This window comes from Ambystoma mexicanum, chromosome 14 (genome assembly GCF_040938575.1).
Source record: "Ambystoma mexicanum isolate Mex_15411 chromosome 14, UKY_AmexF1_1, whole genome shotgun sequence".
Lineage (NCBI taxonomy): Eukaryota > Metazoa > Chordata > Amphibia > Caudata > Ambystomatidae > Ambystoma > Ambystoma mexicanum.
Window position 1 is genome coordinate 89,004,722 of NC_090940.1, and position 23,773 is coordinate 89,028,494.

General features: G+C 46.6%; 1 protein-coding gene across 1 annotated transcript in view; it reads right to left on the reverse strand.

Moving 5' to 3' along the window:
* AVEN (apoptosis and caspase activation inhibitor) overlaps window positions 1-23,773 on the reverse strand; it is a 1,172,565-nt gene that overhangs the window by 54,384 nt on the left and 1,094,408 nt on the right. The window contains exon 5 of the mRNA XM_069638575.1: window positions 10,052-10,412. Coding sequence (XP_069494676.1) covers window positions 10,052-10,412 — 361 coding nt within the window. The remainder of the gene's footprint in view (window positions 1-10,051; window positions 10,413-23,773) is intronic.

Sequence of the window (23,773 nt, forward strand, 5' to 3'; positions counted from 1 at the left end):
TGTTACTAGTGTATTATTTATTGTTTTCATTGATCGCTCCTGTTTTTACAGTACACATTAAATGCCAAATTACCTTCAACTATCCCTCTGTAAATACCTCCCCTCTCCAGCCCTTCGCTCCTCTAACTCCCTCAGGGTCAGTCGTTTTTCAAAGAAATGAGCTGGGGGTAGATCTGTCTTTGGCTGGAGCCTCCATCTGGAACAGCCTCCCTGCCACTCTAAAACTGGAGGAGAACCATCTCCGGTTCCGGAAGCACCTCAAGACCTTCCTCTTCGCTTCTGCCTTTGCCCCTCTTCTCCCCCGATGATCTGCTTTGTCTCTCGGCACTGTGCACCTGGCCACCCTCTGCCCTTTCGGGCCCAGGTACCTGCTCACACCGCCACCCTCCTGCACTGCCTCCGGGCTACCCCTTGCACTGGGGCCTGTATCTGTACCCATACAGTCCCCCACCCACTCTTCTTCTGCACTTATCAGATACACCCTATCTGACTAACCTAGCACTTTGCCACCTGTCGGCTGCACTACCACTGTTTATCACCTTTATTTATTTATTTGACTTTTATTTATTTTGTTCTCGCCTTTGCTCTGCACTTTCCAATTCCCCCCCTTCCATGCACTTCCCCCTTTTCCCTTCCCCATGCACTTGCGTGTTCTCAATGTCACTGGGCCTAGTAAAATCGTTGTTTTTGATTCTCCCGTTTCCCTCCCTTCGCCTGGTTGCGCTCTGAAACACCTGTGTACGAGCGCAATATAAATAAAATATATCATATCATAAATGCATGGGTCACATTGTCTCAGTATGCACACACAAAACCACTTCTCAAAGAACCACCCCCCATTCCACCACCTTAATTAAAAGCGTCGCTCAGCTCAAGCTCAACTCCCCCGCCCCCCACACACACCTCCCCATTCCCAGGCATTGGGCAACTTGTGAAAGGAGGCGAGGCAAGGTGCTGCACCCTGCAAATAGCCAGAGGTGGGAACAAGCACTCGGCAGGATTTTAACAATCTCAAAGGTACTGTTCGAAGAGCAACACCTTTACAAAGTGACCCAAAATATAGCATATAGGTCAATAAGGATGTCACGATAAAGAAGCACCATTTCAATGATTTCTTCACCCCAAAAACAAAAGCGACATTGGTAGTCAAGCAGCCCTGAACCTGTGTTATTTCGTACCTGATGGGATCGTGCAGGGTTCAAGGTTTTCACTTGCCACTAGCCATCGGCTAGTGGTGTCCTGTGTGTATTGTGGTAGGTCAGAAGGAGCACACGCACGCTAATTAGACATTCCACAAAGATGTTAATTTAAGAATCGGAATAAAGCCCATCTTTCCCTATTCAATAAGGTGTCGCTAGCTAACAAAACTAGCCAAGGTGCTCATCAGTCGTCAGTGAATGTCCACCATCCAAATCTAACCCTACTACTATTATAACAACTCAAAGTCCGGAGAACGACTCCCTTCTCCTGAGGCTCGATGTCTTATCTCTCAGCCACTTTTCAATAGATGATCTCTAGTGATCACTTTGATCAATTCATACAGTTCCTTTATTAGAGTTGTGGACTCCTGTTTCTTCGCTTGTCTTTTACAATAAGGATTGTTCCTTCTCTTCTTCACTAATCGATTTAGCTCACAACCTTCTGGGTTGTTGATCAGCTCATAGTCCTCGTTCCTCCGTGTCTCCTTCCCTGGGTCTTTTTCTATACAGTCCAACTTGATCTCTGGTTTCTCGGATCTGACCCGTTCTTTTATTTCTCTTGGGATTCTTTGGATTTATCAGATATGGGGCCAAACCAAAATATCTCCATCTCTTCTATTGATATTGTCGTTATAGTATTCCTCTTTTTCACTCTTATTAGGGTTTCTCTCTCCTGATGGTGACTAGTATAACTATTCCAATACTCGTTATCTCTCACTCCTCCAGATCTCGCGTTATCCCGGTTACCGTACGTCGGTAGGGTCAATGTCATCAGGTTGCTTGTTTGATGAGGATTGGCTTCCTTTCTTCTCAGCTGAGCGTCTCGTTTTCCTTCGTCAATTTATTCTTCCTTCGTTTGTCTTGGATGGAGCTTTGGTATGTCGGGTACTGGCGTGTATCGAATGGTCCCAGCATTGTTATTTGGACTCTTGGTCCACCACGGACCTCCCGTGGTCACGCCACCAGCCACAGCATCTTTCCCCTCCTGGGCTTCGGGACGCCATACATTCCGCTTTAGTTCATTTGGGGTCCTTGCTACCGACAGTAGCACATCTAATGCCACTCGGTTCCACACAGCTGTAGTACACTGCACGTCTCATCCCTGCTGCTGTTCTCTAGCCAGCATGTCTCTGCATTTGAGGTTTGCGGGCTGCGTTTTCATTTTCCCAGGCTCCTCCCCATTTGGGACCTTAGAAGCCATGGGGCTTCCCCTGCATAATAATCTGTTCCTTTTTCTCTTTCGCTGGTGTATTCACTTCTCCTCCATACGTCCTCTTCTTCGTCTCAGTGGAATGGGAGTTATCAAGGAGGTTTTCAATAACATATATTGGCCTTTTCTTCACAGATTTTATTATCAGGAAGTCTTAAAGGTGGTACTTTGGCATGTTCTCTAGGGAGTTCTTCTTGGGAACGGGAGTCCTTGTCCCCCAGGGGGGAGTCTCTCCTGGTGAGTTCTCACTTGCCTCTACCCCTGAGGGTTTTGGGGAGCGGGCTCACCTCCCTAGCCTCACATGGATGAGGGACGAATTCCCGCAGTTCGTCACAGTGTGTATAGAATTGAGGTAGCAAGTGCCTTTTTTATGGCTGGCTACTAGGAGACAACTTGAATTCTTGCCTTCTGGATTATATCAAACCATCAATAAGCGCCTTGATCCAACCAGATGTGCAAAATTTGCCCCAACCAAGGAATCAGGTTTCAGGGAAATTACAAGCACTGAGGTAAATATGTCTTGCTTGCCTACCTTTGTATAACAGGGTTCTAATGAGCAGAGGCCTAGTGTGAGGAAAACTACACTCTAATAAATGAGACAGGTATCGGGGCTGCCTAACTTGCCCCTGGGTTAATGATGGGGACCTTTGATTCTTATCTGAACAACACAACACCACTGGCAGATAAGTGAATCAAAGTACATGGAGATAAACAGATATGCCTATGGGCAAACCACTTTTGTCAAGAACAGAAACCCAGATTAGGATCAAAATCTTCAAGTTCCAAAGTCAGCATTTTGGCACTTCACTAAACCCTGCACCCCCAGCCCACCCTCCCACCACCCCACACCTCGCACCCAGCTCCTTTCCTCAACTCTCTTTTTTATCTGATATAGCACTTTCTCCCACATCCAGTTTATTTCTAAGCATTCCTACATGTTTAGATAAGAAAGCTGAAGCTGATGGAAAAAGATATTTGCCCAAGATCACACCATTTTACAGAAGCTGGGAAACTGGATTAGGATGCGTGGTATTATTTTTTTAAAAACTCATAAGCATCGATTCCTCAATGACATCATATAAAGGGAGCCTCACAAGATCCTGCACCCCAATCACGGCTGCTGCATGATTTTTAAACAATATTTATTGGCACCCGATATGTTTAGGATGATGTTAAACAGCGATTGATAATTGGCACCAACATATATGAAATCTACCAAAACCTAACGGCATTGTGGCTGTTGGAAGGCTGGCTGCACAGGTTGCAAGCTGTGACAGGAGTTTACATTGTGGCTGTTGGAAGGCTGACTGCACAGGTTGCAAGCTGTGACAGGAGTATAGACCAGTATTTAGATGGTTACATTGTGGCTGTTGGAAGGCTGGCTGCACAGGTTGCAAGCTGTGACAGGAATATAGACCAGCATTTAGATGGTTACATTGTGGCTGTTGGAAGGCTGGCTGCACAGGTTGCAAACTGTGACAGGAGTATAGACCAGTATTTAGATGGTTACATTGTGGCTGTTGGAAGGCTGGCTGCACAGGTTGCAAGCTCTGACAGGAGTATAGACCAGTATTTAGATGGTTACATTGTGGGTGTTGGAAGGCTGGCTGCACAGGTTGCAAGCTGTGACAGGAGTATAGACCAGTATTTAGATGGTTACATTGTGGCTGTTGGAAGGCTGGCTGCACAGGTTGCAAGCTGTGACAGGAGTATAGACCAGTATTTAGATGGTTACATTGTGGCTGTTGGAAGGCTGGCTGCACAGGTTGCAAGCTGTGACAGGAGTATAGACCAGTATTTAGATGGTTACATTGTGGCTGTTGGAAGGCTGGCTGCACAGGTTGCAAGCTGTGACAGGAGTATTGACCAGTATTTAGATGGTTACATTTTGGCTGTTGGAAGGATGGCTGCACAGGTTGCATGGTTACATTGTGGCTGTTGGAAGGCTGGCTGCACAGGTTGCAAGCTGTGACAGGAGTAAAGACCAGCATTTAGATGGTTACATTGTGGCTGTTGGAAGGCTGGCTGCACAGGTTGCAAGCTGTGACAGGAGTATAGACCAGCATTTAGATGGTTACATTGTGGCTGTTGGAAGGCTGGCTGCACAGGTTGCAAGCTGTGACAGGAATATAGACCAGCATTTAGATGGTTACATTGTGGCTGTTGGAAGGCTGGCTGCACAGGTTGCAAGCTGTGACAGGAGTATAGACCAGCATTTAGATGGTTACATTTTGGCTGTTGGAAGGCTGGCTGCACAGGTTGCAAGCTGTGACAGGAGTATTGACCAGCATTTAGATGGTTACATTGTGGCTGTTGGAAGGCTGGCTGCACAGGTTGCAAGCTGTGACAGGAGTATAGACCAGCATTTAGATGGTTACATTGTGGCTGTTGGAAGGCTGGCTGCTGTGACAGGAGTAGCAGTTGCCACACCGAATGTATGCACTCTCTAATGATGCAGAACTCGCGGCCTTGACATATATGGATTTCGCCATTAGGGCATCCCCTCTTCAGCATTTATTTTGGTGTGTAATACTGCACTTTATACCGGCATTCAGTGATGTGCCCAAGGTCACAAATGGTGGTTACATGGGGAAGTCTGAATTGGAATCTGGGTTTTCCTGGATCTAAAGTGGGCAACTTCATTGCTAGGCAGCGTGTGCCCTCTTTCTTCTCCTGTCCAGTATGTTTTCATTTAATACAGCACATTAATGTAGAAACACACAGAGAGGTCCCAAATAGCTACCCTTCGATTTTGCAACAACTGGGTCTCACGGTTACCAGACAGAGTGAGACGTCATCTTTATAAACATATATCAAAAGATGAGGCGGGTCGGGTGTATACAAAAATATGAAATTTATTCAGAAAACATAATAAAACTCAGACCACCCGGTCATGAGAGTTAACACACAAGAGCTAATACAAGATCAAGAATTCATTTCATGTGTGGTCATGAGTTGAGCCTACAATAGTAGTGTCAGAGAGGAAGAATAGCTTCTCTATATATGCTTAGCTATGACAGAGAATGAAGGTGATGTTAGTAATGTTTTACCATAAAAAACAAAATGTTTTACCATAAGAAAACGAGTGTTCATTGAGTAAAGAAATCAATCAATGGAATGTAAAATATACTTCACTCTATACTTAGAAATGAAATGAAGTAATGCTAAAACTAAGGTTTTAGGAGGGAAAATAAAGAAACTATGAATTAGAGAAATAGAGTTCTCAAATGATTAGAAATGCTAACATCAAATAGAAGCAATGTGCATCTAAATATAGTGATGCTGGGTGAGCTTGGGAACCTAGAGAGCGGTTTTTTCACTTCTTGTTCTAGCATAATATTGCTTGGTCGGTCAAAAAAATAGTATGAAATATACTGTGTATGTCTGTTTTTTAGAATCCTGTATGCAGCAAATGTGAATCAAGATACAATAATATTCTACTCCAAGGAGGCCCTGTGTGTCCGGAGGAAAGCCTTGTAGCACTACTTATGTGTTGTACTAGTGACACCAAGGTTGTGTTTGTGTTGAAACTGCAAGGCTGGAAACAGACCTAGACTGTCGACACTTCTATCTATGTGGGGGCTGATGCATATATGAAGTTGACACACATGCATGAAGATGGGGCACCCACTGGTTACTAACATCACCTTCATTCTGTGCCATAGCTAAGCATATGTAGAGAAGCTATTCTTCCTCTCTGACACTACTATTGTAGGCTCAACTCATGATCACACATGAAATGTATTCTTGATCTTGTATTAGCTCTTGTGTGTTAACTCTCATGACCGGGTGGTCTGAGTTTTATTATGTTTTCTGAATACATTTCATATTTTTGTATACACCCGACCCTCCTCATCTTTTGATATATGTTTATAAAGATGACGTCTCACTCTGTCTGGTAACCGTGAGACCCGAGACCCAGTTTTTGCAACATCGAAGGGTAGCCATTTGGGACCTTTCTGTGTGTTCATTTATACTTATGTCCTCTCCCAAATCACCCCCCCCCTCCCCCGGCCCCAAAAGGACCTTTGTTTTGTTTGCTTGTTGAGTAGGTAACTTCATGTAAAAACAACCTTGATTTAGAAATCCTGATAGGCTGCCATTCTATTTCCGTCTGACCCGAGAACTCCGACGTTTGGCATATGAGGAAACCTCAGTACAGGAAACTTAAGTGATGTGATAAAGTCAGCTAGGTGACAAGCCAGGATTAGAACCCACATGTTTTAGTTCCAGGGCCTGCACCCTACCCACGAAACCAGATCCCTCCTCTCTCCGCCAGCCTTTTTAGTTGTATCATTTGAAGACCTTTAGGACAGACATGCACGTCTCGTTTTACCTTAACAAAAACAAAGCGGTGATGGCTGGAAGGTTTTGAATGAATCTTAACCTCTGGCATCGCTCTGGGAAACCCGCCAGACCATCGTTCTTCGCCTGCCAAGCCATTACAGAAGGGGAAAGGCTGCATGCAAATCAGGCTTGGCCCTGACTTTTTGTTTGCCCCAAGGGGCAAAACAACAGTCAGAGACAGACTCTCTACACGTTTCACTGCCTCTGTGTCACTGTGGACAGGATTCCCAGCACTACTTCGTTTTACCTAAGGACGTCTATATACGTCCTAAATTAAGATGGCGATCTGGGTGTCATCTCCCCTCCAGTTTCAGTGACCACGCTTTGTTTTTCTTTATAGTAGCCACGGTCTCTGAGGGTGCTGGCAGTCAGTGGGTTAATGTGGTGTTCTTTCTGAACACTGCCACATTTAGGACAAAAACAAACAGGAGGAGACCGTAGCTAGCCCAAGATGGCACGGTTCGTGACACGTAAGGGCGATGGCATTAGAACTCGGATTTTCTGGTTGCAAAGTTTGTAACTTGTACCACTAGACCTGCCCCCCCAACTCCTCGTCCATCCTCTTTCCTTGCTTCCTTTCCACCCACAGGCCTGTGACCGGTGGGGTGGCATTTGGGGGTGCTGGAGAGGTGTCTGTGGAAGTATGGGTGGAAGGCGACATTGTGTCGGGGCACACTGGGGACTAGGTGTATGTGGGGAGGGTGCAGTAAGCCATTGATTCGGAATGCATGTGCGTGGTGGGGTTGCGGCTGGAGAGTGGTGAAAGGACTGTCTGCAGTTTGGGGGTGGAGCAGGGAAATGGGTGGAGTGTGGGCATGTCATTGCAAGGGTGGTTGGGTGATTAGAGGATGGAGATGCAGGTGTGGAGCTGTTAATGGAAGGTGGGTTTATGTCTTTGGTGATAGTGGTGGTGGCTATATTGGTAGCGACATGTGACAGGGTTGGGTTGGCTACAGTAGCAAACAAAGTCTGAGCTGTGTGGCGGGTGGAGGGACTCCCCATCTAGCTGTATGAGAGGGTCGAGCCACAGCCACAGGATGGATCCCACTGTTACCCGAGGTGCGCCCCACTGGGTGGGTGGAGTGGCAATCCCTGGCCTTGCCATGGTATTTATTTAAAGCAGAAATCATCTTCCTTAGAAAAGAAGATTTTTGACTACAGCCTCCAGAATGCCTTGGGAGGGTCCAACTCTAACAATAGAGAACATGACAAGTGTGAATGTTTCATAAATAACATCAGAATGACATTAAACAGCCACAAAGTAGACAATGGATGTTATGAAGCTAAACCCTACTGTACCCCGGTTTGTACCCGAAGAAAGCTTTCATGGCTGCTCCTAATTTGGAGGGCCATATCGTACGTGCTTGCCAATACAACACTGTACGAGCGCCGCCTGCAGAAGCCTGGAGGAGCTTTAACGCATCCTCATACAGCATGGTTTCTGTCTAGCGCCCCAGTGCGGAAAGAGTGGAGCAGTGCAGTTGCTTTCTCTTTAGGTTCATCAGCAAAGGCAAATGAATAAATCAAGAGGAGGTCACTCGATGGGATAACGGGTACGGCATCAGAGCAAAGGGTGCATTATGTGTTGGCCGATATTGCAAGAGAGCTGCTCACAGATGCCCGATGGAAAACGCGGGGGAATATCACCATGACGATGCGGGAGCACCAGACTTTGCGGACTGAATCAACCAAATGGTTGGAAAGGGTGGGGGGGGGGGGCGGAAGCCTTTGGACTGAGAGCCTACAGTGACCGGGCATGACGCTACTAAGTCTACCCACCGTTTACTGCCTGAAGATTCCAGCTGCCTTCGTGTGCAGCCGGATGACTGATTCAATAACCCCCCTACATTGTATCCCTCTCTAGTGTATAGGTACCACTGGCACTTCGCGCTTAGCCTCTGTAGGAGAATCAATACTGTGTCTAAGGTGAATACACGTTATATCCAAGAATGCAGTTGCAAAGTAAATCTTGAAAGGCATGTTCCAGATTCGTATTGCTCTTGCTTTGTGAGTTTATTCGCTCACAAACACGTGCGGGCCGCTAATAAGGGGATTTCCGACAGGACACCTCAACTGAAACAGATCGCGAAACAACAAAGGTTTTTAAATCTCCTTGGATTACGGCACTAGAGCTATAGACATGTCGAATTTGATGAACAATTTCAAGCCCACCTATTGTGGTTACATCATTTGAACACATTAGCCTTGAGAAAGATAGAGTCGAAACAAGTGTTGGCTGTTTCAATGCAGGATAAACTAGGAGTGAATAAACTCACAAATTAAGAGCAATACGAATCGGGAACACTCCTCTCAAGATTTACTTTGCAACGGCATTCTTGTATGTAACGTGTATTCATCTTAAGACACAATATTGATTTTCGTAGAGAGGCGAAGCGCCAGTGGTACCTATACACTAGATATATTCTATGGTACCGGGGTCTTGCCACAGACCACCAGCCATGCGGCTGGCCTGTGTCTCAGTGCTACTGGACACAGAATACTCGGTTTCCTTTTAAACGTATATCCCCCATCTACTCAACACCCAGCGGGTTGCATCAAATTCCCAGGGAAGATTTGGGAATTATACTCAACCACGTCGTCCTGCAATAGGTGAAGAGTAGAAAACGGGACAATGGGTCATTCCTTTTCAGCACCACCAAAGACCTCTGCAGCAAGCGTGCATTTCTACACAAGTGGACTCTTGTGCTTAAAATAGTCTATCTAGAACAAGAAGACAACCCTTAATGACTATAACCAGAAATGAGTGGCTCTGGGTAATTGCGCTAGCCTGAAGATAGGTAAACCCAACAACACATTTAAATTCTTAATCAATTTCAATCAACACAAGTTTCCTGAAGAGCTTGGTAAGGTGCGATTTAATTTGTATGTGTCACCGAAAATGTTTCTTTTCGGCTGAAGAAAAAAAAAAACATGCAAATTAAATCGCAGCTTACCAAGCTCTTCGGGAATCTTGTGTTGATTGAAATTGATTAAGAGTAGAAGTGTGTTATTATATTTACCTATCTTCAGGCTAGCACAATTACCCGGAGACACTCATTTTTGGTTCTTTTCTATTGTTTGAGGTTGTGAGTGGAGCCTCAAGGCTTTGGTGGTGCAGCCAGCCTTATCCTACTCTAGGACACCCAGCGCACCACAAGTCGGATCTACGCACATTTTTTAATTCCTTAACGACTATACATTACTCCAAGAAACAACTCGATACATCCATTCACAACTCTCTGAACACAAAAAAGACAACAACAAGAAGCTGATGGCAGACAAGTGAACAGCTCACCTTCGTCACTCTCTGCATCTTCCACCGTCAGAGCGGTATCGGGGATGGGGCTGTCCGGGACTCGCATACACGCGGTGGCCTTTTCTTCTTTCAGAGGTTCACCCAAGTTGAGCAGCAAATCGAGCTCTTGGTCCAGGCTCGCGGTATCTTGCTGCAAAATGGAAGGGATTCCAGGTGCCGCCGGGGATGGAGTCCCTGGACCGGATGCCAAAGGCACTATGTGTAGAACATCCTCCCTAGCAGCCTTAGCTACGGGCAGGCTGGCTCCGGCAAATAGGGGCATTCCAAACTTCGGGGTTGCCGTCTTGCCGTCTTCAATCGCTTTAGGCTTCATTTGGGGAAGTTCCAGAGGGGTCTCTTCCTGGAAGTGAAAGAGGAATGTCAGCACCAGAGTAGTCATTCCCTGAAAATCATAACATAGTGGACAGCAGGACCCGACTAGACACCCTACCACCAATGGACCCTTCACCAAAGACAGGCCCGGAAGTGACATCACACAATCTCTGACACACATAACACATCATTACAAGTCTTCTTTCCTTATAAATCATTATTGAAAACTGAGGCAGTGACTGAGAGCAGGCACAACTGATCACCTGATAAAATGAAGCTGGCAAAGATATTCTAAGGTGCAAATTACTTAGATAGATGAATTGTATTCTCTCAGTTTGATGATTTTAATTTTGGATTCAGCCAGCAAGCACAATCAGTGTCAGTTTAGGTTATCTCGCGTTATCAAATTATTACCAGTGTACAGTATGCCCTCTTATAAAAAGTCATTATGCCCAATTAGCACACCATCGCCAGTTTCTGGAATATCTCTAGAACATCATGACCCGTCACCATTATGTCCAGTTAACAGTGTTGCATGCCTTGGCTACCCCTACTGCCTTCCAGCAGGTTTCACCGTCTGCTGCAGGTGTCAGAAAGTACAGAGGGCAATGTTCCCCATAGTAGTGTAGGACCTGCTTAGGCGGCAATGTGACAGTCTGTAAACGACACCCAAGTTAAGAGTCTGCCCCCCAGGAAGTGTGCGCTATTCTAAAGTAGGCGGGCCGGGGTGTTGACCAGACTGCCAGGCCCAGCTTGTCACAGTCAAGCTAAAGGCAGCAGTTCTTAATGGGAACAGGTTTTTGGCACATGTACTGTGAAGGCATCAAGAAGCAAGACACAGGGAACCGATTCAAAGCAAAAATAAAATGCTTTATTAAATCAAATCTCAGGATGGTACAAGGCATAACGTGTCCTATGCTAAGGGGGGGTTTCCCTACCTGAACAAAACTAAGGAAAGTCTGAGTCAAAGTGTTCAACTTAAAAGTCTGTCTGTGTCCTACACCTATTCTTGCCCACACAACTAAAGCTAACCCATGTGTAGGGATGTCATTACTAAAAGGAATGGTGTTTAACTCAAAGTTCTGAGCTTCTTCCAGCTCCTGGCTTGCTTTCCAGCTTTCTTTCACCTCCCCTTCCCCAAGTGCAAGAAAGTTCCACAAAAGTCTCAAGATAACCTTTCTTAAGCTGTAGGCAATGCAGTATCAAACAATCCTCGGTGTTCCCTTCCCCAAGTTCCAAGCAACACAGATGAAAAGTGAAGGGTCTTGAGGCTTCGTTCTCAAAACAACACGTTCAGTTCCTCAAGTCTCAGGGTTCCCTTCCCCAAGACTTTAACTCCTCCACTTGCACTTTTTCTTACAAAGTCTTTGGTTTTGATCATTCACGGCTCACTGGTCTAGGCGCAGTTGTCAGACCGCACGGTCCACCCATCACAGGTCGCGCAACCAGGATCCCTAGGCTCTCCAGCCCACACAGGTTCTTCTGTACTTGCCCCTATGTACCAAGTCACCTTCACTTAGTTCCTCTTTGTCGGCCTCTTGGCTTTAAGTGCAGTTTTACACTCCTCTTGCTTCTCCTTATAAGCCTCTTAGCTCTGCCATCACGGGTCACACACCTCTTGCCATTCTTTAGCCATGCCGCACTGCATTCACTCATAAAAGGTCACTTCGGGTGGAAGGGGGGTATGCTCATACCGCAGCTTTCTATGGCAATCTTTCACACTTGCACCTTCTTCCGTAGTTTGCTTTCACATAGGCACTTAGCTGTCCTCTGATATTTGCTTTGCCCATAAAGTTTTCTTCCATTCTGTATTTCATATGCTTAACTTCAAGGTTTCATTCAATTCGGTGTTCAATATGCATTCATCATGATTAATTTCAAGTTTCCATTCAGTTCCGTATTCAACATGCATTTGTTGTGCTTACTTTCAAGGACCGTTACTTATATGCCGTACGCTAGGAGCACCCCAGTGTTCGAGTGCTCTCCCCGACACTCACCGGCTCTCTGCATCTCCTTCCGGCAGATCCTGCTGCTTCCTCTCTGCTTGCGAGACCGGCGGGCCAGCCTTTGCGAGCCCCACTCGCATGCCGGGTGTTGTCTTCTGCACGCTGTGAATTCAAATGCTTCTGAACGGACGTGGACAGCATCATCTATTCTCCTTGCCCGCTGCCAGCTTCTGCTGCTGGCTCTCTATCGCGGAGGCTCCCACACCTGTGGCAACTGCACAGCCCACTTGCCTTGAGCCCCACAAGTCCTCTGGAATATCGGCCGGCGTACTGACTCCTTTTCTGGTCCCACCATGGCTGCCTCCCCTTAAAAAGGGTCCCCTGCTGGTCTCTCCCACAAAGACCTCCCTGTTGCTCTACTACTTGCTGTTCTCTGGCCCGCCTTCTATACACCTGCAACCACTTGACAGGTTCAGGTGTAGATTCTCAATTGGGCTTGGCTGACTATAATTAAAGGGACATACCTGACCCTCGCATCACTCTGCAGGCATCTTCCTCGTCCCAGTACTAGATTGGTGAAATTATGTAGTGCTCATCACTCTTAGTCGCCTCTTCCCCGTTCCAGTACTGTCTGATGTCACATGTGGGGAAATGAGGGGAGCTGGCTTTCAATAGACTATAAAGGCTGGGGAAGCATGAGGTTGGTCTTCCTTAGGGAAAGGGGATACCATGTCTCTCCTGTTTTATTCTTAATCCCTCTCTTCTTCACCCTCTTTCTGGTGCTTCTAGAGTGATAGCATCTTTGGGCTTTTTACGGCTCAGTGTGACAGGGATGGCAATACCCCACAACTATCTCTGGGATATAGGGTTCTCCCTGAAAGAGAAATGTGGAATACCGTGTCTCACCTGAGGATTTCTCATTCCCAATCCCCAAAGACCCTCACCCAGGTGATCCTCCCTCGCTTCTCCACCCCCAGGGTCGGGATCCAAGAGCGATGGCCTTTCCCTGGCCACCTGAGAGGAAGAGAGGACTCAAGCGGAGCAGATGTGAGGACGCCCTTAGGTTTCTCACAGTATATTACTTGCCATAATGCCAGGCAATCACTTAAGTGCATTAGTGTTAGTGCTGAAGCAGTGAATGGTTCTGAGTTGTTCATAGTGCTGCTGAAATAATTAAATTAGTGATTTATTCCACTGGTGCAATGTCTACATTTGCACGGTTGAAGCACTGGCACAATGACCATATAAACACTAGTGCTCGATCTGGCACTAACACAGTCACACATCTGGTCAATAAGCTGGCCCTACACTCACTCAATTCCTGTCAGCAATAAGCCTGCACAAACTAGGCCAATGCACCTGGGTTTCCATTTGTAGACCCAGCAAAATGAACAAGTATGGATGGTCTTAGGCCTGATGTAATGACACAATTTGCACTAGTGATAGGCACCAGAATGATCACTATAGTAAGTGTGATCATTGTGTCGGCTCTGGCGGAAATTCTTTCACTGGGGCAGCACTTAAACAGGCGTAACCCTTGCCATTCTATGGTGAAGGAACCTGCACCGTATGACTGCATTAAAAGTAGTACCAGGCACACCTGCCAAGAGTGCCAGTGTAGTTCCACTTTGCACAGTCCCAGCAGATCCCGGTTTGACAAGCACAGTATGCTCCTAGTTTACTAAACCTCTGTTGCTCACAGTGTCCTAGCTGCACTATGACATTAGCAGTATCTTTTGTGGTTGTACAGTACAAGAATACTCCCAGGTGAACAATCCGGTCTATTCAATGTTTGTGCAATGCTAGCTGTCGCAGATGGGCTCAAGAACACACCAGCTCCCAGCGACGGTTCAAGGGTTTTTATTTTGATTTGTAGAAAAGTGCCCTTGAAGGGCTGTCCCTCTCTGTCTAACCAAGGGATGAACAAGTCCGACCTAAGCCAGGCGTCCCTGACCTTCAGGCTGGCCGCTAGAGTTCGGTAACCCGTACTATTCTAAATGTTGTCTAACTTCATCTGGTGGCCTAAATGCAAACCGGGTCCCTACTCAAAGACTCCGCAATGTGATGTACCTCAAGGTTTGTGTTTTCGCCCGACTCTCTCTTATTGTTCCACGCCCTGATGTTCCTCTCCCTATACCTCTGCCACTCTCCGTTCCTCCTGCTAATCTTCTCCCTCCATCTCCAACCACTGTCTCTCTTCTCTCGCCCTGCTGCTTCCTTCACTATCCCACCAATGTTCCTTTCACTACCACCTTCCGATCTTCTTCTTACCAACCCTCTCTCTCCCTCCTCCACACCACCACTGCTCCCCCCCCTTACAACACCACTAAAAATCTCCCCTCCCCAGAGCTATACTTCTCTCCTCACACTGCTACTACTCCACCCACTCCCGCTCCCCCAATAATTCCCTCATTCACTCTCTGCCACCTTTTTGCTCACTCCCTACTCTCCCATGCCACTCGATGCATAAACATGCTCAGTCAACTCCAAGTGCCACTTCCTCTCACCAACCAATACCTCACCTTGCACACAGCTCGAATAATCTGCATCCATGCTCCTCTGCACCATCCTTCCTCCACATGGTCTTCCTCTGCCTCCGCTGACGTCACCCGAACAACCCACAACTTCATGCTGCCTGGGTCTCCTTTTATTCTTCCCCACTTTCACTCCATTGGCTCTCCTCTCCTTGCTAGTTCCTTCGGCCAATATCGTACTATTCTTCAGCCCCTCCTCCCCGACATGGTACAATAGGCAAAAGGCATTAAGGGGGTCGAAGACCTGCCCCTTTCTTGTGTGCAGGTCGTCCTGGTTTGGCAATGGCGGCCCACTGAGCTGAGTTCAAGAGTTCATGTCCCAGTTCATGTGAAGTGTCTTGGCCCGTTGGTCTGGCTGGGGAGCCGCTCTGCGTCTCCATAAAAGGTGAGCGTCATGTTTTGATGAAGAATTTGGGTGCTCACTGTGTCTTGGGAGGATAGCTCAGGGGCAACACGCTCGTCTTGGTAGCAAGACGACGCAGAGCAACACAGGTTCGATCCCCGGATCCGTGCTTAGAAACCTCTGGGTATTAAGTGTGTTACAAATAACTAATTACAATTAAAATTACACGCTGGTATCCGCTTTGTTTTTCTGTGTTGCATTGCGTTGTGACATCGATTGCCGGTTTGGGTGTGTGGTTCCACTGCAACTCTTGGTCTACAGTGCATGCTGGAACCTATAGTTTTCTACAAGAGTCAACAAGAAACTGTCCAGCATCATGCGAGACAGGTATGGGGTAACTGACAATGGTACTTTGCAGAAGCATACTAGCACCATAAGAAGGGGCAGGGACTGCGGCCCTCCCTGCTGCCACCTTCTTCCTCTGGGGGTAGGACTGGCTCTGATTTCCACCCTGGTGGGCCTCCCACCCCAGGCTGAGAGGGATCCCCATCCCCTCTTGGCATGGACAACTTACTTACTCGGTCTCAAAGTATACTCCTACTTTAACAATCTTGGTGTGTTTTGAGTATGGAGATTAACAGTATTATATTACTAGTTTGACAATCTTTTCGCTCAGTAAAGACAATTCTAATATTCTCTTTGTGTTGTGTTTAGAATACCAATGTATGCATAGCTGGGACAGTTCCAGCAGACACTCCCATTACTCTGCCAGTCTACTGTGAGACAATTCTAGCAAATTTACAGTTTGGAAGATTCCATTTATTTCCCGTCCAAACGTGCTTCTAGATTGAACATTCTCAGTAAATTGCCAGTTTGCACAATTGCAGTATATACTTAGCTTATCCAACCCGCATATTATCCGTTTCACAATCCTAGTATATTCCCATTTTCCACCGGCTGGATACACTCAAAGTTTGTCAATACCTGTATAGAATATGCCTAGTCTACAAAATCCATGTTTACCTCCAGTTTGCAAAATCCAAGAATACTCAGCCTGACATTGCGAGTTTGTAAATAACCAGAATGTTCTATGATAAAGTCCCACGTTTGGTGTGTGGAGCATTGGGCTCAGAGGAAACACACTACCTGATATTCACCCCCCTGGTAGTGGTTGATCCCCAAAGGACCACCCCCACTTTCACTGAGGATCTACAGGCCATCCCTTCTTAGACAAACGCATATCCGGTAGGTAGCAGAAGACTTCGGGCACTCGCTAGCCCAGTGTGCAAGCAGAGACCACGAACCCGGAAGAGATTCTGAGAGGAGTGGCTGGCTTGTGCTTGCAATTCCTAAAGCCAATCGTGAATTGCCACTTACCTTGAAACCAGACACACAAAAAGGCAGAATAGACTGCAATAGCCAGAAGAGATAGCGCTGGGAAAAGCAGTGGGGAAATTAGACGGCTTCCATGACAAAGCCGCCTGATTTTAAGATGGCCTCCGACACATTATACCGGTGTAACGTCGAATTCTGCTCATCGTCGAAAAATGCTTAGGCTGCTACTGCGCATGCGTGAATTTCAATGGCAAAGCAAAATCCGACGGTACTGTAAGGTCGGATTTTGCTTACCCGTCAGAAAATGCTTTCTGGTCTATGGGGCAGGGGCACGGGCAGGGGCAGGGGCAGTGCTACATTAACCCTATGTTTCCACAGGGCATATTATTTATTTTAACCCTATGTTGTGCAGGGCAGTGCATTAACCCGTCAGAAAATGCTTTCTAGTCTACGGGGCAGGGAAGAGACAGCGGGGCCAGGGGCACGAGCACGGGCAGGGGCATTGCTACATGAACCCTATGTTTCCACAGGGCATATTATTTATTTACAGGACATATTATTTATTTTAACCCTATGTTGTGCAGGGCAGTGCATTAACCCGTCAGAAAATGCTTTCTGGTCTACGGGGCAGGGGCAGGGACAGCGGGGCCAGGGGCAGGGGCACGAGCAGGGGCAGGGAAACTGACCAGGTCCTGTGCTTCCCCAGTTACTTCACTGTGGAAGGGTTGTGCTCACCGGTGGCACGCCGTAAACTCATAGGGCCCCCATGAAGCCTCCAGTGGCTGTGGTGTTATGCCCTATGAGCTGTAGTGATGGTTCTGGAGTTGATTCTCCTTTTTGTGTAATCAGGAGCAGCGCTCCTGTACGACCGCTCTAGCTGGCAGGGCGCCAACTCTGAAGCGGGAACGTTTTCCCGCGGAGCGTGGGCTCGCGAGATCCCGTGTATCGAGATCTCGCGAGAACACGCTCCCGCGATCACGTGATGTCCCCACAGTTGCATTATCTTGTTTTGTGCTGAGTAACCTGAAACGCACAACATGCGCTTAACAGCTACCCCTCCCCAGTTCATTTTAGCCAAACAGCCTTGAACCTGTTTCGCAACATGGAATACGCTTTATTTCATAAATTATGCGGTCCTCAGCCACTTTACTTTCCTTTTGCAAGAACAGGTGTCGATGCCAAACCAGAACGGGACCCGAATGCTCTGCATAAGCACTCCCCCACCCTCAGCTGAAGGGTTAAAAGGAGGGGAGGAAACGGCGTCGCCTCTGCAGAGTGGATTTGCCTCCCTCTCACTCTGCATCTCCCTGGGAGGGACGGAGATCTCTTCACAGGCCGTTTAACCTCGGAAAATGCACTATCCTGGGCGAAATTGCCCGTCGAAAAATGCTTTCCTGACAGTCGTTACTGCGCATGCGCACCAACACAGTGCATGCGCAGTAGCACCCTAAGCATTTTTCGACGGCTGAGCAGATTTCGACGTTACACCAGCAGCCCACAGACTTCGGGTTACATAACTTCGATGAGAGCATCCTAGCTACACTGGATTGGGGGCAGGTACCAACATCGCAGACAAATCCTAAAAAGCAAGTAATCACTCCCGCAGGTGCCCCACCTGAACCCATCACCCTGTGGCCCAGAGTATAAAAAGGAGTTGGACGTTGGGTTAGGAGTTAGAGTTAGGGGCGAGCAAGAGTAGAGAACTGTGTTAAGGTGAGCAGGAGTGGAGAGAGCAAATGACATTAGGATGGCAAGATGAGGAGGATGGAGGAGGTGTGAAGCAGCGCAGAAGGAAAGAGTTGAAGAGCTGGTGGAAAGAGAAGAGAACAGGGAGTGGAAAGAATATGAGAAGGGAACAATCAGGAGGAAGCAGGGAAGTAGGCAGAGAAGACAAGAGAAGCACGTACCGGCAGCTGATGAGGGGTGGGGTCAAAGGAAAAGGTTGAAAGGCAGATTCCTAAAAACTATTCAGCATTGGCAAAGCCAACAAGGCCAAATTATCAATGGGGGATTCGATGGGGGGGGGCAGGAAGCGAAAGGCAGAGTCATTGAGGTTTAGAGAGAAAAGGGACCAAGGTTGAGGCACTTCAGAGCTTTATGGCCTAGGAGCTGGAGACAGGCAGGGCCCAAGACTGCAGATTGTGATGAACCAGAGTGCAGCAAGTTAAAGGTTTGCTTGCTGGGAGCCATAAGTCAGACCAGGTGGAAGTGGCAAGTCAACTAATGAAACCAAAGGAACATTTGACAAAGAAGAGAGCTAAGAGAGGAGTGGCTAGCCATGAGCCGAACTCCAGACCTGTTGGGATGGACAATCCTACAAATGACACAAAAGACACTTGCCGAGCAGCCTAACTACGAAGACTGCTGACTCAGAGGCCCCCCAGACCCCTGAAAGCAATAGGTGACCTACAGATATTGCACGGGTGCAAAACCATGAAAAATATTCAAAGAAAGAAACTCAAGCAGGCGAGCGGCTCTAACGAGCCCGAAAGAGAATTGAATGTATCTCGTATGAGTATTGTATTCTGAACAATTCAAGAGAGGTTGCCCTTGGAAAGGGTAGGATCACGCTATAAGGTCAGCCTGAAAATCTATCTCTGACAGATTTGGAAGAATCAGACTGTCCTTGACAACGGGATTACCATGCCCTGGGGGTTCAGTCTGTTGCCGATCGAGACAGAGAAAAATAACTGGTCTCAGGAATCAGATCTAGATGCAGAAATGGACTCTTGCACCACAGGAGTCTTCTGAGCCTAGTTTCACTAAGGAGCATTTGAACAGAGCCTCAGGTCTGAGTTTCAGACCACAGGCCATCTAACCTTACTATAAACTAGTACTGAACCTTGACCATCACCAGCAATCCAACCCCTTATAAATCCTCTCCGGCACTTGTATATTCCTAGTTTGATATCGCAGAATTTTCCCAGTTTAACAAACCCAACATACTCCCAGGTTAACAACGCCAGTAGGTTCCAAATACACAATCACATTAAATCGAGTTTTAAAGTCCCATATGTAAGGGTGCCGAAGGAAGAGACTGACGCACAAGTGGCATGATTGGTTGCATAAACCTTTATTATACCAGTAACTAAAGGGGAAAATCTAGCTTGCCCTAACTATAAAAGGGGTTGGCCTGTGTTAGGAGTCAGAAATGTGAGGCGGACAACTCGGTAAAGGTTTTTCACAACATGCCATTTTATTCACTCAAATGGTTTAGATAAACACCTCACCATCCCTAACCTAACGAGGATTCCCTGCCTAGCAAAGTAAAATAAAGGAAACAAACTAGTAAAGGGAATCTGGCCCTCACACTTCAACATACATCCAACAAAATAAGGAAATATATACCACTTCGATTATAACACAAATAACAATTAAGTTCAACACAGACCCAATAAATGTATATCCTTGTAACCTGGGTTGGATCCCCCTTCCCAGATTCGAAGCAGGATTTTCAATCAGAATAGAAAAGTTCTGGTTTGTAACCGAGTTTCAATTATAAAGTTCTTCTTGCTCCAAAAGACTTCTACTTGGCTTTTAAACAACAGTTCAAAAATCTTCTCCTTAGGAATCAAAACACTTCCACTTTTTATTTGTATCAACAACAATGTTTTTGATTTTTCAGCAGTTCACACAATACTTTGTGGTTTTATCACTTCCTCTTCTTCACAACCTTTAACCACAATGCAGGACTTCAATGACTTCTTCCTGGTCCACACACCTGCCAAGACTACCACCAGAAATCCCTTAACCTGGTAAACTCTCCAGGACAAAAAGCTCCTAACACTAATATAAGCACTTCTATGGTGAAGTTCACTTCAAACCATTTGATAAAGCCTTTGACTTTCAAATAAATCAACAGTAACTACTATTTATGGGAAGACAGGAAACACATTGGTGCTATTCGTTCCACCCTTTGTGATTGCCACATGCAATGCAAGTTACACTCCTCTCTTCCTGATTGCTTTGTACTAGGAAGGTAGCTCTCCTGTCACTCTTGTTTTCCCACTCTTAAATCCACCAAATGCTGATAATGGCTTTCTATCAAACTTGCTCTTCTTTGGCTTAGACAATACTTGTTTATGTCTCTTAACTATTGCCATTTCTCACTCTGGCAATAGGGGTTATAATTAGTTTGTTTCTGAATATTTCTCTCTTGGCTTCAGCAATATTGGTTCTTGTAAACTTTAGAAGTACAATCATAACCTTCTTGTCTGTTCACAAAGTTCTTATTCTGCCATTTTAATTTCTTTAAGTCAGTTCGGTATTCAAAATTATCATCTATGGCGGTTACAGAACATACTGGGGTTACCCAATGTTGGTGAACTCACTGGTTGCTGTATGTGTGTCCGCTCGCTCCGCTGCCACAGTGCCTTCTGCTTCTCTCACCTCCTTCTCTACGGCTAACTGTTTTGTTTCATGTCCCGTGTTCCAGCCGGTCAGTTATAGAGCGTTCTTTGTTCCAGTGACACTCCCGTGCTGTCCGGCTACCGGAGCACAATGTACAATGGGGAAAGCTTTTCACAGAAGCGCTTCCAGCTGCGCAACCTCTGCATTCAAAGTTACCAGAGTAGGAGACTCTCTTGGGACCGTCATCTGCTCTATAGATAGCGACAGCTCCGGCGTCTACACACTCCTTCTGCAGCTGCTACTGCAACGTTGAGTCACAGCAACTACTCCACCTCCTGCTTCCCCTACTTCTAATGGTGGGCACACGAGGGGGCCTTATATACTTAAAGTCCTGATCAGGTGTGAGTCGTTAGAACCACTAGACTGCACCTTGCAGTTTAGTGCCTTTAAGGCCATCTTCTTCGTCCCAGTACATTGGGCATTGTGGGACGTAAGTCCCCAATGTTCAAAGTTCCTCTTTTAGTCTGAATATTGTTTTAACATTACTCACTTCGCTCTTATTATTAATTACACTATCAAAAGGAGTTTTAAAAAGGCTCAATGATTGGGTCAGATTTAAAAGAAAATTTGTTTTATCAGAATTTACGATGTTAATGTTCTGATGTCAACATTTCTCATTCCCCTGTTGACTGCAAAAGTTTTCACTATCGAAAACGTGGTCAACTTTGTGAAGGGGTGTTTTCATCTTGATAAACAATTGATTCAGTTTCCTATATTGATTATGACAGTTTTCACAACCATCAAGACGGATAGCTTTAGGAAAGGAAACCTCACTCTTGACAACAAGACATTACATTTTCTGGCATTACATAAATCTGTCCCTCTGAGGAAGACAAATACTTTGTCTCTCCCAATGGAGTTCGCCTGTTCCCTTGCGGCCCTTCTCCCCCCAGGTGATCCTCCTGGCTAATACCACCCCCACGGTTAAGATCAGGTAGCGGCTGCCTTTCCCATGCCACCTGGGCGGAGACTGTAGGTAGGGTTTCCGTGAGGACTCCGCAGGATTCATCATACATCCCTCAACTAAAAAATTAAGGTTGCCATCAAAATGTCAGTGCAAATTAACAGTCCACCATCCTGTGTCAAAAGCCCTGCTTCTGTCCCTTACACTAAATACTAAAGTAAAAAGGTAGTGGATCTTCTTGGTCCAGAAGTAGGACTCACTTCTTCTGGACAGCGGTCCACAGTTCCAAATGTGGTGCTGGATCTTTACCCGGGTGATTGACTCCCTTGCCCAGGTCTCAATTCCTTTTCCAGCCACAACACAAAGTTCCAATTTGTAATGCTACTCAGCAGTAAAGTTTGCAGTTCAAGCTCACAAGGTAAAGTTCCAGCTCAAACATCAATATTCCTTACTGCCCGTAGCTTCTTCACTATCAGGTTCCTGGAGAATGTCTCCCCTCTTCAAGTGTCTTATTCTTCAAGTTTTCACAATGCCAGAGGGATGTCTCTCTGACCCTGAGCGAAACATACTCAAAAGCCAAAGTTCAAAACAGTTATCCTTGTCAGATAAAGGGAATAGCTTCCTTTCCCAGGTTACAATACAAAAAAAGCAAAGTTCCACACAACCAAGGGGAATGACTCCCTTCCCCTGGTTTTCACAATCAGGAGAATGCCTCTCTTCTCTTAGTATATTGCCAGTTCAACACAACCAGGGGAAATTACTCCCTTCCCCTGGCCTCTTTCTCACTTTAGCTTCAAACACACAGTTCTTACTGTCTCTTCTTTGATTGGGTTGATTTGGTATCTTTCCTTTACCAAGTACTTCGACGAGGAAGATGACTCGTGCTGTGTGCGGATTTCGGGTCGCAGAACCTGGCTTCTCTTGCTGTACGATTCGGCCTACTTGGTTCACGCTCCTACCGAATGGGAACACTAGGAAGACACCTCACTTTTTGGTTTGGGACACAGACCCCGGTCTCTCCTTTTGATGCTCTGCTCCCTTGGCTCGCTCTCCCACCAAGTACGGATGTGAGGGAGATGAACAAGTTACTTTCTTACCTGGTAACGTTCTTTCGATGGGATGGTCCGACGACGTATTCCATATCTATGACATGTAATCACCACAGCTGTGCTGCTTCGGAAACTTTTTTCGGCATCTGCGTCCTGCGTCGATGCGCCGTCGTCGAGGACCTCCTCCGACGTCCGACGTCATCCGATGTGATAAGTAGGACGCACGACGCCCATAGCCTCAGTTGTAGTTTTTTCCCCCAGAACGTGTGACATTAGTCAACTGCCAGTCAGACACAAAGCCTTGCGGAACGTAAGCTGCAATCGCAAAAGAAATTCTGCAGCGGGGAAGGCAGGGCGGGAGCGATATGGAATACGTCGTCGGACCATCCCATCGAAAGAACGTTACCAGGTAAGAACGTAACTTGTTCTTCGAGGGGATTGGGTCCTCTGACGTATTCCATATCTATGACAGACTCCCAAAGCAGTAGCAGAGCAAGGAGGAGGGAAAGAATTTAGAATCAAAATTTAGAATAGCCAATCAAATAGCAGAGCAAAGGACCGCCTTGCCAAAGGCCAGATCCTGTCCTCGGATGGAATCGAGGGAATAGTGACGTACAAATGTATGTACTGAAGCCCAGGTGGCTGCATCACAGATGTTGCGAATAGGAACACCCCTCTGCAGGGCAGTAGATGCAGCCATACCCCTGGTAGAATGGGCCCGCAAGCCAGCCGGTGGGTCCTTACCCGCCAAGCGGTAACACTCCGAGATGGCCAAAATAATCCAGCGAGACAAAGTCTGTTTCGTCACAGCTTGCCCCAAACCCTTTCCAGCGTAACCAATAAAGAGTTGATCGTCCACTCTGACCCG